This window comes from Cyprinus carpio, chromosome B4, assembly GCF_018340385.1.
Source record: "Cyprinus carpio isolate SPL01 chromosome B4, ASM1834038v1, whole genome shotgun sequence".
In the NCBI taxonomy this organism is placed as follows: Eukaryota; Metazoa; Chordata; class Actinopteri; order Cypriniformes; family Cyprinidae; genus Cyprinus; species Cyprinus carpio.
Window position 1 is genome coordinate 7,388,796 of NC_056600.1, and position 16,678 is coordinate 7,405,473.

The 16,678-nt window shown below is 34.2% G+C and overlaps 1 protein-coding gene across 7 annotated transcripts in view; it reads left to right on the forward strand.

Annotated features, from left to right (window-relative positions):
- LOC109072088 (myotubularin-related protein 5-like) overlaps nucleotides 1-16,678 on the forward strand; it is a 53,653-nt gene that overhangs the window by 26,904 nt on the left and 10,071 nt on the right. For 6 of the 7 annotated variants that reach the window (XM_042721816.1, XM_042721814.1, XM_042721815.1 and 3 more), the window contains 19 exons: nucleotides 1,793-1,898; nucleotides 2,088-2,220; nucleotides 3,275-3,383; nucleotides 4,352-4,465; nucleotides 7,405-7,482; nucleotides 7,673-7,786; nucleotides 7,874-8,002; nucleotides 8,121-8,219; nucleotides 9,172-9,376; nucleotides 10,514-10,626; nucleotides 10,767-10,916; nucleotides 11,121-11,189; nucleotides 11,297-11,458; nucleotides 11,960-12,222; nucleotides 12,347-12,519; nucleotides 12,634-12,707; nucleotides 15,174-15,366; nucleotides 15,637-15,764; nucleotides 16,386-16,561. In XM_042721816.1, the coding sequence (XP_042577750.1) occupies nucleotides 1,793-1,898; nucleotides 2,088-2,220; nucleotides 3,275-3,383; nucleotides 4,352-4,465; nucleotides 7,405-7,482; nucleotides 7,673-7,786; nucleotides 7,874-8,002; nucleotides 8,121-8,219; nucleotides 9,172-9,376; nucleotides 10,514-10,626; nucleotides 10,767-10,916; nucleotides 11,121-11,189; nucleotides 11,297-11,458; nucleotides 11,960-12,222; nucleotides 12,347-12,519; nucleotides 12,634-12,707; nucleotides 15,174-15,366; nucleotides 15,637-15,764; nucleotides 16,386-16,561 (2,588 nt within the window). Of the gene's footprint in view, nucleotides 1-1,792; nucleotides 1,899-2,087; nucleotides 2,221-3,274; nucleotides 3,384-4,351; nucleotides 4,466-7,404; nucleotides 7,483-7,672; nucleotides 7,788-7,873; nucleotides 8,003-8,120; nucleotides 8,220-9,171; nucleotides 9,377-10,513; nucleotides 10,627-10,766; nucleotides 10,917-11,120; nucleotides 11,190-11,296; nucleotides 11,459-11,959; nucleotides 12,223-12,346; nucleotides 12,520-12,633; nucleotides 12,708-15,173; nucleotides 15,367-15,636; nucleotides 15,765-16,385; nucleotides 16,562-16,678 lie in introns of all 7 variants that reach the window. The other variant, XM_042721812.1, reaches the window with a different exon arrangement.

Consider the following 16,678-nt stretch of genomic DNA (forward strand, 5'->3'; position numbering starts at 1 on the left):
ATTAAGCAAAACAAGTCCTTTGAAATAAATAAATAAATACATTTTATTCATATTTATTTATAGTTTTAAAAATGTCAAGATATAAATATTGTATAAAATACAAGTAATACTGTAATTTGTAATAATTTTATTTTTTATTTGTACATTTTATACATTTTAAAAATAAAAGTGAATATTAAAATATATAAAATATTATTCAAAATGTAATCAAAAATAACTAAATTAAAAAAAAAATTTTTTTATTTTATATATTTTTGTTTTAAACATTTTAATGTTTAAAATAACAGTTCAAAATCTATAAAATGTGTGTATATATATGCACACACACACACACACACACACACACACACACACACACACACACACACACACACACACACAAAATTGTTTTTCAATTTTGTTCTTCATTCGGACTAACTGACACCATAAAAAGAGTGATAAAAATGCGCATTGCATGGCATTTCTGTATTCACTTAAAATTCACAGTTGGAAGGGAATTTCAAGTGTGCAATGATTGTAATTATCTTAATCATGATGAATGCATGATCGCAAATGACGCTTCTGTGCAGTTGCATACGTTATCGCTTTGGATTGGGCCTGTCATGAGGTTTTATGAGTGTGTGTAACGTGCATGCGCTCTAATGCAAAGCTGTTAAACGCTTGTGTGCTGTGGCTGTTTGAAGTCAGTGATGACATCACACCCTGCTGTCATTTTACAGCCACCTCTTTACTTCCTGTCCTGACTTTTAATGTAAAAGGACTGGTTTCTTGATATTTACTGACCTCACCTTTACCTGAATTAACTGTCCTAAAATAGGCATACACAAAAGTATGTGTTTGGTTGCGTGGATGATTCTGGACTAATTAGAGCTGCTGATTGTTTAACATCTTATAATTCCCAGCTAATATTTGATAATGTTTTGTCATGGTATTTGCACTAATTATAACATTTTTGTATGAGCTGACCTTATATTTATAATGTAAAACATTGTATTATTCACCTTATACTCCTGGAAGTTAATATTTTGTGATTCTGAGATTCTTTCTGATGTTCTTAACAGCAGATTTCCCTCCTCAACCTGATTATTTAAAACTTTTTCATCTGTAACTATCACAAAAAAAAGCACAGAATGTAAAGGTGACTTGTTCACAACAGGAAATAGATGTGAAAATGCCCCCCCCAAAAAAAACCTATGTTGTTTTCTCTTGGGTGCTTTTTATAAATGGTGAAAAGTTCCTTTTTCTCTGTTGAATAACCTCCCGTCTTTAGCTCACCCCACGACCAGCCTGCCGCGCACACATTAATCTAGGGCTGCACGATTAATCGCATGCATTTGTCATGCGTGTCTCATCAGTAAAGCCGGTTCCGTGATTAGCGGTAAATGTCTGTCACCTGTTTTCAAACGGGAGCGGCAGTTAATACACAGAGCCGTACTTCACTGACAAGCTACGCAATATTCTGTTCATAATTGAGATTAATCGCATTCGATTATGAACACGATATTGCGTAGCTTGTCAGTGAACTACGGCCCTGTGTATGAACTCCCGGTGCATTTGAAAACAGGTGACGGATATTTACCGCTAATCACGGAACCAGCTTTACTGATGAGACACGCCCACAGTCAAACCCCTATATCTCATTCAAACTTACATTAATCTTTCCCATAATGCCATGGTGGAGGTGTTAGAAGGTGTTAAAACTCATTTTCATTTCTCCTGTCATCTCCCGATCTCTCATCCCCACCTCTTTATCTGTATCTTTCTTTTCTCGCTCCTCTTTCCGTCTCTGCAGAGGACCATTACGCTCGGTGCGGGTGACAGGCAAGTTATCCAGACGCCCATAAACGACTCCCTGCCTGTGAGCGGCTGCAGCGTGGCCCAGCTTTTCAGACAGCTTGGTAAGCCAATCAGCGGCAGGCTTAGGTGCTAAACAGCAAATCAGCTTCATTAAAACAGCAACAGTTGGTGTCAAGTGTCAGATGTGGTCGGTGTAATCTCCACCTTGTGTTGTTAAATTAACAGAGGAAGTGGGTCTGATATTTTTAGGCTCAGCTGACCTCTCTCTCTCTCTCTCTCTCTTTCTGCAGGAATCATCAATGTTCTCTGTCTGTTTTGCGCTGCTCTGACGGAGCACAAGATCCTGTTCCTCTCCAGCAGTTACCAGCGTTTAACTGACGCCTGCAGAGCTCTGCTGGCCATCATGTTCCCACTCAAGTACAGGTGAAGAGGGATCATATGTTGGCGAATTCAAATTTGTTTGCTTCTTACTGATTTCTTGTTTGAAAATGTTTTGAATAAATTTAATTTAAATAAAAGGTGAAATTTATATTTCTGGTTGATTTTAGAATAATTCAAAATTGCAAATTGTATAATAATAATAATAATAATAACAATAATAATAATGAAAACAGCAACTTAATATTGTTGTTTCTTATTATAAAAATAACAAGAAGTATTATTATTACTATTATTAATAATAACAACAATAACGTCAATGAAAATTATCATTGTTTTATTATTATTATTATTCATTGTTATTAATATTATTATTAACCATTATAATAATTATAAGGAGTGTCATGTATTATTATAAAATGAGTTTATTGTATTATTATTATTATTATTATGAATGATAACAATAATAATATTGATTATTTTATTATTATTTTCTTGTGACTAATACTAATATTACTGCTAATAACTAATATAATAATAAAATATTTTTATGTCATCGTTACTGTAATAATAAAAAAAAACAACAAAAACAAAAAAATAATAATTTTTCTTATTAATATTAATAAAAACAATTAATAGCAACAACAACGAAAAATTATTATTGTTATTATTGTTATTTTATTGTTATTTTTGACAACAATATAAAGTTGCTGTATTCATTATTATTATTTTTTATTTTTGTTGTTGTTGCTACTACTAATAACGATTATAATATATTTTTATTTGTTATTATAAAAATAAGTTATTTTATTTGCCATTGTTACTGTAATAATAACAACAACAATAACAATGTTGTTGTTGTTATGTATTGTTGTCTGCTTTTAAAATAAAAATCTAAAGTACAAAAGCATTAAAATGAAAAAATAATACTAACTGAAATCAGCAACAAAACTTATTGCATCCCCTTTATTATTTCTTGTTAAAAAACATATTTTTTGGAGAGATCATCCAGTTCTGTTTTTCCATTTATTGTTCTCATTTTTCCTTATTTTAATCATCATTTCAACCTCCCCCATGATTTTATATCCCCTCTCTCCAGTTTCACGTATGTTCCCATCTTACCGGGAAAGCTGCTGGAGGTGCTCAGCACTCCGACGCCCTTCATCATAGGAGTCAACTCACACTTCCGCTCGGAGACCCAGGAGCTGGTGAGATATCTCTTCTTTTAATCATGCCGGGAGCTGGAGAACATAATGCAACACACTTCGAGAAATGTAGACTTTTTTGAGATAAGGTTTGATCAGATATCTGCCATATAGAGCAAAATGAAACAAAAGCTTTCCATGCAATACGCAACATGAGATCAGATGCAAGAACACGTGTGCCCTCATACTCCTGAATTGCTTTATCTTGGTGCATCTCAACTAGTTTTTGTCCTTTTTTGAAAGTGTATAATCTATTAATTTTGCCTGATTATATATTTGGTTGCATTTTATTGTCTGGATTTAGCATCAAACCTCCGACCCATTTTTTCTTTTTCTTTTTTTTTTTTTTTTTTTTTTTTTTACATAAATGCTTAATTATCATAGAATTGTATCAAAGATCATGCGATAGGGTTGCATTTTATCAGATTTTTTTCAGTTTCTTCCTTATGGTAATAAAGCCTTTCAATGGGAAATTCCTGACCCATTTTTTATGATGTTTATCTTGTTGAACATATATCACCTGCTGTTTTTTGTACTTCCAAATGCTGTAATAATAGGCATTTACTCCAAAAAATTACACCTGCTAGACTGTTATTATCTTGGTTAGCTTAGCTTACAAGGAAAAGTCCAACATCCTTTAACATTTACATGTGATGACTTGAGTTCAGCTGAGAGACGATGTGATACTTGATACCAGGGAATAATACTTGAACTCAACTCAGGACCCAAATGCTCCTTTAGTCAGAAATTTAAACAAAAGATACTTGCGAAGGAGGTCTCATTCGCTAAATTTCTTTGTCTGAGAAGGCTGAATCGGCTCTCATGTGTTAACCAGTTTGGTCTTGTCCTTAAAGAGTCGCTCAGTTTCCTGTTTTTGAAATACGAGTTGATGTTATGCATATTTCTGCATCTGCCCATATAGAACAATAAGGGTCCATATTTACATCTATGTTCCTGTGTTTGATTCACAGCTCGATGTAATCATTGCAGACCTGGATGGAGGGACGGTCACCATTCCTGAGTGTGTCCACATATCCCTGCTGCCTGAGCCACTTCTTCATCACACACAGACCGTCATCTCAATGGTAACCGACCTGCTTTACCCATTTGGTGGATGTATGCCAGTCTCAAGGTTGAGTAATCACTGGCAGAGTAAAATATGTAATAGTTGACATTAAGTTGATTCGACAAACTGCCGCACAGACCGAGGAAGTGTTGTAGGTTTAATGGATGGATTGGGGCTATAAAAACACATGAAATAAATATTTATCATAATGAGGTTTTGTGCCAGCGGTAGTTAACTGATTCTCGGCACACATTACTCAACCACGCGTACTTCCTTGTACTGTGAGTAAGATTATTGTGCTGATAATCATTTTACAGGCAGCTTTATAGTGGTTTTAAGTAGTTGCAATTATATGGCAATATTCTCAAAAAAAAAAAAAAATATTTGGAAGTTCTTGTTGAGAGTCCATAAAACATTTCACTATTAATTTCTCAATCAATATAATGATACTTAAAGGCATTTTATTCTTGGGAAACTAAATTTAAAAACCTGTAAATTCTTACATGTTGTCCTAACCAGGCATAATATTATAAAGTTTTTGCATAGAGATGCAAGCTGGTTATCAGTCGATATCAGTGAATATTTTATTATTATACTTTTTATTTTATTTTAAATATACTGATACTGAAAATTCTCTAAAGAAAAAATCAGTATAACAACATTAACCAAAAAAACCTTTTTATTTTATTTTTTAATATTGACTGAAAACTGATATGGTGCTGATATATTGTTATTACTGGTTCTATTAATTAGAACCAGATTTTTATGTTTATTTGTTCAAATCATATTTATTTTTTTCATTCTGTCATTTACTAATTCTGCTAATTAAAAAAAAAAACATTAATATTGACTAACTGATATGTTGCAGCTATATTGTGAATCTTTAATTTGTACAATATTATTGGCTGTTAACAGCCTTTTTTTAAATCATTAGTTAATAAATGATACATTTATTTTTTTTAATTCACTGATACCAATAAATGAAAAAAATCTCTTAATTTTGTCTGATAACTGGTATAGTACAAAATGATGTATGCCTAATTCATACCCTTTTTTGTTTTTGTTTGTTTTTATTTCATATATATCAGCTGATATACAATTTTCCCCACTTTTTTTCTGGCTCTGACAAATAAACATTTCCAAGCAGAATTATCATATTTATTTCCAGTTTAATGTTGACAATTCAAAAACTTCCTTTTAAATTTTACAGTATGAGTCACTTTTAGGCTTAGATCTTTTCTGCAAGGAAGTTGTTTTTCTTTTCAGGAAAATGAAAATGAATAGGGTTTTTCCGTTCTGTGCTCATACCTAAAAGTGTCCGGTTGTCTGTCAGTGTTTGTTTAGATTAAATCTAAATTGGCACATAAAGGTCCATGTGTGTGGCATTCACATTTTGCCCCCCTGGAAACAATCCCAGAGTCCGGCAGTCACTGCTGTCTCTCTGAAATGAATGTCTGTGGCGCCAAGGCAGACAGACCATCCCAGCAGCAGTGGCAGAGGCGAGCAGGGCTCACATAACCGCATCCCCTCAGGGAGAGATAATTATCACGGCTGAGAAAAGAGAGGGCCATGCCTCAGTAATAAACCCATTTCATCTGTTTAATTGCCTGGAAAAAGCTGGGTTTCTTTGTTTTCTCTTTCCTGATCCTCAGTGCTCTTTATCTCAAGGTTAAAGATGCTTCTGATAGTTGTGTAGGCAACTGCCGTCTTTAGTTTATGTCCTGTGCCTAATCCTCTACCTTTTCAATTAACTAAGTGAGTTTTGTTATTAGCTCCAGCTCTGGACAGCAGCTTTCTGTAATTACAGAAGCGCTCGTGTGCATAGACGAGCCAGATTCGGATGCAGGCGCGTTATAAAGACATGTATCTTTTAGAAATATTTTTCTGTCTTCACTGAAAGTGATTTACTGCACAAAGTCAATCAGAACATGTTTGATGTTTAAATACAGTTCTGTGCAGTAGGATTTTGGGCCGGTTAGATTTGACTTTGGGATACAAATGTAGCGAAACCAAACCACCGACCAAATAAAAATGGTTTTGTGGCTTGACTGAAACTCAGAATAACAAGGAAGATTTGTGATTTATTGTTGCTTTGTCTTGTCACAGACACAATGAACATTGTGTTTTAAACTGTTGCGGCTCACGTTAAACTGATTTATGACTTGAGGCTTTAAATGGTGGCATTGTTAGTTGGGGTGTAAAAATGTGTGATGCACCAGTGAAAATTCAGTGCATTCAATACTGAATTAAATAATTGACTATGAATTATAGTATAAAAATGAATTATGTTCATATGGTATTCAAAGAAACCCACCATATCCAGACAGTATTGTTATTGTTAAAGGAAGTAAATCTATAACTTATTAAAAACGGTAAGTTTTTTGTTAATTTAAATAAAGCTGAAATAAAATAAAATATAAATATTACATGAAAAAAAAAACATAGAAAGGCTGCTAAAGTTGCTGAAATAAAATAATATAAAAAAATACAAAAAATATTAAAAGAACAATAAAAATATTATTTATCAAAACTAATAAACATGTCAACGCACATAACAAAAATGCTAAAAAAAAATACAAGTTAAAATGAAAACATTAAATAGATAACTTAAAATATGAATAAACACTAAACTACTTCATAAATAATGCTAAAATAGCAATCCATCCTGGTCACTAATCTACTTAAAACTCAAATGAAACCTTTAGCTTTGTACCTTCAGCATGTTTTTGAACAAAATAATCATATCGGAAGCAAATTCAGTTCATGTGTTGAATCTTCTATTAAAGAATTGATGCCAGAGCAAATATTTGAATCCATCATTATTTGTATTGTTTACTTGTTTACTAAATTTATCAGCATCGGAGTCTCTTCTTATCAGTGACTAGATGTATATAGTGGGCAATTAAGTAGTGTACTGCACTGTTATCTTGATGTATGTGTATGTTTTGTTTGATAAAGATTCTCGATCCAGAGCTGGAAGTGGCTGATCATGCTTTTCCTCCATCTTCCGTTCAGCCATCCACACTAAAAATTCAGGTAAAATTCTTTCTAAATCTCTTTTTAATCGATAAATATGTTTTTCCTTCTTCCTTGAGTAATCGCCAGCATCTGACATCACATCTAGAAATGCAAATGTTATTTATTGACAGCCAAACTGTTCAGATGGACATGACGTTGTAGGAAGTGATTGTTTTACGAGAGTGTCATTGTTTTGTGTGCGCTGCAGGATAAGGAGATCCGCGCTGTCTTCCTGTGGCTGTTCGCACAGCTCTTTCAGGGCTATCGATGGTGTCTGCATATAATTCGCATCCACCCTGAACCCGTCATACGCTTCCATAAGGTACCGAAGAGCCCTAAAATTAAACTTCAGACACAAACGCTAAAAGAAAGTCATGGACAGGCCTTTAAAGCTTGTTGTTTTCTCTCAGCTGCATTTTTGGGGCAGAGAGCACTAACTGAGGATGACTTCCTGATGAAGGTGCTCGACGGCATGGCCTTTGCTGGGTTTGTGTCTGAGCGGGGTCCTCCGTACCGAGCCACAGACCTGTTTGACGATGTAAGTCATAGGTGTTGGATGGAAATAGCTGACAGCTTATAGGAAATTTAGAAGGATGCCTTCTTTTTGTGTTTATCAAGCTTTCTGACCCTTTTTCTCTTATTTCCTTTCATTGTAGCTTATAGCCAATCAGGTGGAGCGCATTCGCCAGGAGACAGGAGACCATCACAAAGTGATGAAGCATATTAAGGAGCTGGCTGAGCAGCTTTTCAAAAATGTATGATGCATTGACACATCAAAATTGGGTATTTAAAATACAAGTGCAGATCCTGGCACTTTAACGGTTATTTTTTCCCCAAGCTTTTATTTGTAACTAAAATAAAGAATATTTGCAGTTAGTGATGCACTATATATCGGTAAAATATAGGTTATTAACCAATATTATTATTTTTATTCTAACTCTCACTTAAAGGGATAGTTCACCCAAAACTGAAACTCTGTTATCTTTTACTCATGTTGTTTCAAATCTGTATGGCTTTCTTTTTTCTGTGAAATGAAATATAAAATAGATTTTTGGTAACCAAACAGTTTCTGTTCCCATTTACTTCTATATTATGGACAAAAAATACAGTAGAAGTCAATTGGAACTGAAACCAACCATTTAGCATTTTTTAAAATATCTGCTTTTATCGACTTTTGTCATATTGGTTTGGTATAACATGAGGGAGAGTAAATAATAACCTAGTTTTCGTTTTTGTGTGGAATGTTGCAGTAATGTTCATCTTTGAAAACATTAAGGTCACACTTTATTTTAAGGTCCAATTCTCACTATTAACAAACCATTAAAAATAACTTCTTACTAAATAAACAAATTAAATACATAAAATTAGTAGTTAAGTAAGGTAGTTGTTAAGTTTAGGTGTTGGGTAGGATTAGGGGTGCAGAATTTGTGCTTTGTAAGTACTAACAAACAGCCCATATGTTAATAATTGGTCCCTATACTTAAGTGGTACCAGCATTCATTTAATAGTTTTATGTAATTTTTAGGAAATCTTGAAATAAAAATTTGTTTTTCATAGGTATATCACAATGCTGTGATGCCTAAATTCATTTGCAAATCTAAAATTAAAACTTCTATTTAGTGCTGTTAATTCATTAATTAATTCCATAATTTTGTTTGTAATTTTGTCTCTTAAACACAAGTTGTCTCCATTTTTTTTTTCCCAAAGGAAAACCCATACCCAGCAGTAACCATGCACCGAGGTCAGAGAACAGCTGAAAACGCACAGCCCCGGCTCCCACAGACCTCTTTCCCGCAGCTGGACGAGGTCTCCGTGCAGCTCTTTATAGACCACGCAGCGGCAAAACTCAAAACCGCCCCACCGGTGGTTAAGGCCGAACTGAAGGGCATGGTCCCAACAGGACCTCCACTGGGTGAGACTGCAATTCTGATGTATAGGGCCCTATGATTCCCGTGATGTGAAAAAACCTGGACAGAATCGTGGAATACAGTCATAAAAATGGAATTTACTGTATAACATGGAATTTGCCAAATTTTGGAAAAAAAAATTTAAAAGTAGGTCAGTACAATTAAATCAAAATGTAATATAGACTAGTGTCTGTGAATATTAGACCTCAAAAACACACATGAAAAGCGAAAAACACTCGCGGTGTCTCCACCTCTCAATACACCAATAAATAAACAAAACAACAAAAACTCATGACGCTTGTGGTGTTTTCACCTCTCAATATATCAATACATGAACACATGAGCATAATATCTAGAACTGCTCTGAGAGTCACTTAATGAGGATTTTACCGTTTCTTTTGAGGAAAAAACTATCATAGACTTAAAGGTCTTCACAACAACCCTTAACTATAAAAAACCGTTACAAAAATAAAAAACTTAAACAGAAAGATAATACTAAAAGTACTACTACTACTAATAAAATTATTATTAAAACATTATTTTTAAGGAATATTTACCAGAAAAATGATTAACCAGAATTGATTTCCCAGAAAAATGTAAACACACAGCACAGGATTTGTGGAGAAAAGAAAGAAAGAAAGAAAGAAAATAAAAATAAACGATTTGTTTTTATCAGATCAATTATTTAGAGATGCATTTGATTATTAAAATTTAATGAAACCATTAAAATGGAATTCAGAAAATGAATGGAAAACACAAAATTTGTTAAAAACAAAACTGAACTTGAGGGAGAAAAAAAAATTTCATAAGGCCTTAGATGTAATTTTTTTTTAACTTATAAATTGCTGTTAAATTATGTAATTTTCATGATTTCAATTAATTAGACATGCTGTTTGATTAAAACAATTCTAGACAGAAAAACAGAATACAGAAAAATTATTGTTTTTGGAAAGAATGGAATTTGGAAAAAATTAAAATAGAATTTAGGAAAAAATAAAACTGATTTCCTAGGGCCCAAGATGTAGCAAACAAACAAAAAATGTGCTCAAATATAACATTCAGATGAACTTGTCATACTGATGTGTCGAAACTTTGTGTTGATCTTCATAATCTTCATGTTTTTGTCTCCGGCTTGCTTCTAGCTGACATAGTGGACAGGAACGGGAATGTTCTGGCCAACAGCGCCAGGAGGTTAGAGGTGGTCAGGAACTGCATCACATACATTTTCGACAGCAAGATGCTGGAAGCCAAGAAGGTACCCACCTCTTATTTATGTTTTTCTGATAAACATAACCCAGATTTATGGAGTCTGTTTCTGCTAAAGCATTTATGATCTCAAATGTGTGTATCTTTGTGTATATGGGTGTGTTTTAACTTGTTTGTGTGTTTCTGCAGTTAATGCCGGCAGTGTTACGGGCTCTGAAAGGTCGGGCGGCGCGTGTCTGTCTGACCCAGGAGCTCAACCTGCACGTGCTGCAGAACAGGGCCGTTCTAGACGACCAACAATTTGACTACATCATCCGCATGATGAACTGCACCCTGCAGGTAAAACACAAGAGTGTCGTCTTTCATGCAGTCAGTCACAGAGTGTTTATGAGAATGTTGTGCTGCAATAAGGAAGTGGAAACTATGATGTTTTGATTTAGTTTATGATTGCTGTTGATTGTTATCATCATATTACTCCATAAATAGTGCTATTCAAATGTTTTGATGACTTTGTATAAAATATGCTTCTATTTATATTTTCAGGATTGCTCACATATGGATGAACATGGTATTGCTGCTGCCCTGCTGCCATTGGTCACCGCCTTTTGTCGGGTGAGTGAAGATGTGAATGATTATTTGTAGGTGTACTATATTTATTTTCTAGAAGCACAAGAGTGAAGTTAAAGAAATAGTTGAAAAGAAAACTGTTTTTGTTACAGAAACTGGGTGGAGGCATCACTCAATTCGCCTACAGCTGCGTTCAGGAGCACATGGTGTGGACGAACATGCAGTTCTGGGAGGCCATGTTTTACAGTGATGTTCAGAAACACATCCGGGCCCTGTACCTAGAGAATGGCGAGGAGGGAGACACATCCGCCCCTGTAAGTTTATTTTATTTTATTTTATTTTATTTTATTTTATTTTATTTTATTTTATTTTATTTTATTTTATTTATTTCATTTCATTTCATTATTTCATTTTATTTTTAAATTATTGTTATTATTTATTTTTATTTTTTATTTTAAGCATATTGGAAAGATTTCTGAAGGATCATGTGACACTGAAGACTGGAATAATGATGCTTAAAATTCAGCTTTGATCACAGGAATAAATTACATTTTAAAATATATTAAAATAGAAAGCTTATTTTATTTTGTAATAATATTTCACAATATGACCATTTTTGCTGTATTTTTGATCAAATAAATACAGCTTTCATGAGCATAACATATTTCAAAAACATCTTACCAGCTCCAAACTTTTAAACACTAGTGTATGTTCTTTTTATATATATAAAAAGAGAGAAAAAATTGATGTATAAAAGATTTTCTTTTATTTTACTGCTACCCTTTGCATTGACCTTTGACCTCTGTCTCTTTCAGGATGGGGAGGGTGTTGGGGGTCAGAAGCAGCTGAGTGCCCTGGAGTTGGCGTCTGAGCAGAGTCGTCTGTGGCCCACGCTGAGCAAAGAGCAGCAGCAGGAGAGAGTTCAGAAGGAAGAGAGCACGGTTTTCAGTCAGGCCATCCACTATGCCAACCGCATGAGTTACCTGCTGCTGCCACTCGACACCAGCAAGAACCGGCTGCTCCGCAACACCGGCCTGGGAGACGTGGAGAGCGTCAGCAACAGCTACGTCACCAACAGGTGTGTGCTGCTGTGTGTGGCCACAAAAACACATAGTTTGATAAAACACAATGCAATGCAATAAAAAGTCAAATGAAAAAAAAAAAAAAAAACTGACCGCTAATTTAGTTTTTCATTTTTTCAGTATTGCGGGCAGCATGGCAGAAAGCTACGACACGGAGAGCGGCTTTGAGGATGCTGAGAGCTCAGATGTTGCGAACTCTGTCGTTCGGTTCATCAACCGCTTTGTTGACAAAGTGTGCAACGAGAGCGGCGTGACCAACGAACACCTCAAGGCCCTTCACACAATGATACCCGGTAAAAGTTCTAGAGATTTAACCTGACTTTGAAGCCATCAGAATGTGTATGCATAGTGCAAAATTGGTCTTTTAATTATAATTTTTTAAATATGCTGTGGTGTTTGTCTTTTAGATATCGTTCAAATGCACATCGAGACATTGGACGCGGTTCACAGGGAGAGCAAACGACTGCCGCCCATCCAAAAGGTAACCAACTCATTGTTTTATGTTCCGCTGGGCAGGAATTGCAGTGTAGAAAACCAGGCAGATCCACTCACATCCCACTTCAGCCCCTCCACCCATGAGTCAGAGTGCCACGGCAGGTACGTTTGCGTGCTGACCGTGGCCTGAGTGATGCATGCTGGTCTTACTGGCCTGCTGTTTTCAGCACACTTTAGTCTGGCATTCTGCTGTGCTTTCCTTTAACACAAAGGTTTGATTTTATCAAAGATCTTGGTACAACTTTATTTAATTTTATTTTATTTTTGCATTTACTCTCCCTCGTGTCATTCCAGATATGTTTGACTTTCTTTTAATTATTTTATTACTTTTGAAATAATTTATTTTTTATTCACCTTAATTAAATTTTACCCTAAAACAAAAGTTATATTTATTTATTCATGCTCATCTCCTTTCAAACATTTTTTTTATAAATAATCTTCATTTACGCTCCCTCATGTCATTCCAGATATATTTGACTTTTTCTTTTAATTATTTTAGTATTTAAAAAGTTATCTTCACCCTAAAATTATTATTTCACTCTAAAATGAAAGTTAGATTTATTTGTTCATGCTCATGTCCTTCCAAACATTTTATTTTATTTTATTTTATATTATTATATACAAACCCACATGTTTTACCACATCAAATTATTTTGATTTACACACCCTCATGTTGTTCCACATCTGGTTGACTTAATTTTATTTATTTAATTATTTGCTTATTTATATTTTATTTATTTACCGTCATTGCATAAAAAACGAACACCTGCTAAATAAACTATTATGTTTGTTTTCCATGGATGAAAGGAAGTCATATGGGTTTGGAACAACATGAGCAAATGTGCTCATCTTGAACTACTCATTTAAGCACAAGGGCAGAACAGTGCAGTGAAGTGTGATAAAGACCTTGCCGTTTTTTTGGACTCTGTTTTCACTCTACTGAATTCTAAAGAAAAGTACTCTGTGCTGGAGAATCAGTCATGCATCTTTCATCACTCAATGCCTGGCAACCAATGCTGTCACTGGACGCCAGCATTGAACACTTTCCCAAGAAATCAAACAGGAGAGTGTGAATGGAGCCCACCTGCTGTACAGTGCTAGACAGATCAAGATCACTTCCCATTACAAGAACACATTTCTCTGGAAGACAGTAGATTCTCGTGAGATCTGTAGCTCATTCAGAGTCTCAGCACTGGATGTGATGAATGTGCTTGTGCATATTATAAGTATTTAGAGAGTGTTTGTGTCTAGATGGAGAAATTTGCTTTGCTTCACTGTTTATTTTTATTTTTTTACTCATAATGCATTTGTTTATTTGGGAAAAATGTTCTGTGGCATAAACATAAGCTATTTTTCCCAGATGAAAATGTTGCTTCTGGCATATCCGGACATATGAAATTAAATTTCGAAAAACTGTGGGACAGAATGTTTTACATCCAAATTATAAATACACTAATCCAAGTATCCCAGTCAGCATGGAATTGAAATTGACCCTGTTTACTTTATAATGCATGTAAACTGTCCTGTTGTGCATGATTCATCAGGGCTCATTATATAAAATAGTTGTCTTTTGTAATCTCTCATCCAAATATTACATACTGTTTTGTTAATGAAGTCTTTCTAAAATATTGTCATTTAAAAATATATATATTTTTAATATATTTTTAATAATGTATTGTTTATTAATAATTAAATAAAAATACATCATTTAAGTAAACAAAGATGTATTTAAATTTTTTAATTTTGTTAAAAAAATGTCATTTACATTTAAAAAAAAAAATCAGTAATAATGTATGTAATGTAATTTAAAAATAATTTATTTAAAATTATTTATCAATAATTAAATAAAAAATGTAATTTAAGTAAATTTTTTTTTTTTTTTTTTTTTTTTTTTTACAAAATTGTAATTTGATTAAAAAAATGGTAATTTACATTTAAAAAAAATTAAATCAGGCAATTTTTAAAAAAGTTAATAAAAAAAAAAATTAGGACATTTGATTAAAAAAAAAGTCATTTAAGGTAAAGTAATTTGGCAGTTTTTGTTAATATATTTTGCTATCATAGAAAATAATGATACATTTGATAACTAAGCGTTTCTCTTGTGATGTAACATCCACATTTCATGATCTAATCAGTTCCCAGTGGATAAAATCAGTCACACTTAATAGAATATCCTGTTTTACTCTGAAATAAATTACATTACAAATTCAATTTCATGTCAACCTGAAACTTTCTGATGAATTTGGTTCATTAGATTAAAAGTGTGTTTACATGCTCAAGAAATGTCAAAACTGACAGAGAGGAAATGCACCTTTGCTGTGTTTTTGTGATCAATTTCCTCTAGTTCTTGGTATGAATTTCATATTTGAGCAACTCATTTATGATATATACTGACTTTTCTTGCCCTGTCTCTCTGTTTCCTCTTTATTTTTCTCTGTCTGTCTGACTCCAGCCCAAGCTTTTGAGACCAACGCTGCTCCCCGGTGAGGAGTTTGTGATGGACGGCATGCGGGTGCACCTTATAACAGATGGCCGAGAGGAAGCCACGGGCGCCTTGGGTGGTCCGCCCCTGCTGCCCGCCGAGGGAGCCATCTTCCTTTCTAACTACCGCCTCATATTCAAGGGAACGCCTACTGACCCTCTCGGTACGCTCCTGTTGGTCAAAAGTCATGCTTGTCGTTTGGGGTTGATTTGTGTAGTTTGTTTGGAGCAGCTCACTTTGGTGAAGTCTCTGCAGTCGTGCTGCTGGGATGCTGGTGCTCATGAATTATACAAGTTTCCTGCTTGTCTGAAGGAGTTTTCTCGCTAACTTGTGCTCACGCTGTGAAATTGAAAATGAAAATCAATGTGCCTGTTACACAAAAAGCCTTTTTGTAGATGCATTCAATTTTGCTGTTCATGTTTGTATTGTGCAGTTGGAGAGCAAGTGGTCACCCGCTCCTTCCCCGTCGCCTCCCTCACGAAAGAGAAGCGGATCTCTGTTAACCTTCCCATGGATCAGTTAGTCCAGGAGGGGCTCCAGCTGCGTTCCTGCACCTTTCAGGTATTGGGTATCACCTGACCTTTCTCTGTTTCCTGTTTCTCCATAACTCACATTACATTAAGTGCACAAAAAATCCTTTCTATTCAGTTATTTCAGGTTAATATTATATAATTCTATTATTATATTATAATTGTATATATTTATAATTCCAAAATATTTATTTAATTTAATTAATTTATTTATTTCATTTGTTTTGTATTTAATATATATTTTTTAATTAATATTTAGGATTGTTTGGATGCCAAAGAGAACTCAAGAGAATGACAATACAATTCAGTTAATTCAGTCAATATTCAGTTAATACAGACTAGTGTTATTTTAACAGCATATATTAATTATATCATTTTATTATATTTTAAAAAAATATTTTAAAATATCTATTTCTTACTCCTTTTTGAAGCTTGTTTTTAAAATGGATATTTAGGATTGTTTAGATGTCCCCCAAAAAACATTTAGAAAGTGACCAAAAAAAAAAAACCTGTATCTGACTTTATGGGTTTTGGTGCAAAAAATAAGAATGCAAATATTTTATTTTGTATATTTGTTGTTTAAAAGCATTGAAAATTGATCAAGTCTTTACTCTTTACCAATAACTTAATTTTTTTTTTTTCTCTCTTGTAGCTGATGAAGATCGCCTTTGATGAGGAGGTGGCGTCAGATCTCGCGGAGGTGTTCAGGAAGCACATGCATAAGCTCAGATACCCGCAGCACGTCCAGGGCACATTTGCCTTCACCGTGGGTCAATCTGCAAAGCTGGCGGTGGAGCACAAGACCAAGGACAAGAACCAGTCGCTAAAGTAAGAACTCAATGGTTGCTGACCTTCCTCTTTAAATGTGTTTGTCAAGAGCTTGTGTGATACGGCTCCCAGTAGACCCTTTCTGTTTTTCCACCCTTTTTCTGTCACACACACACA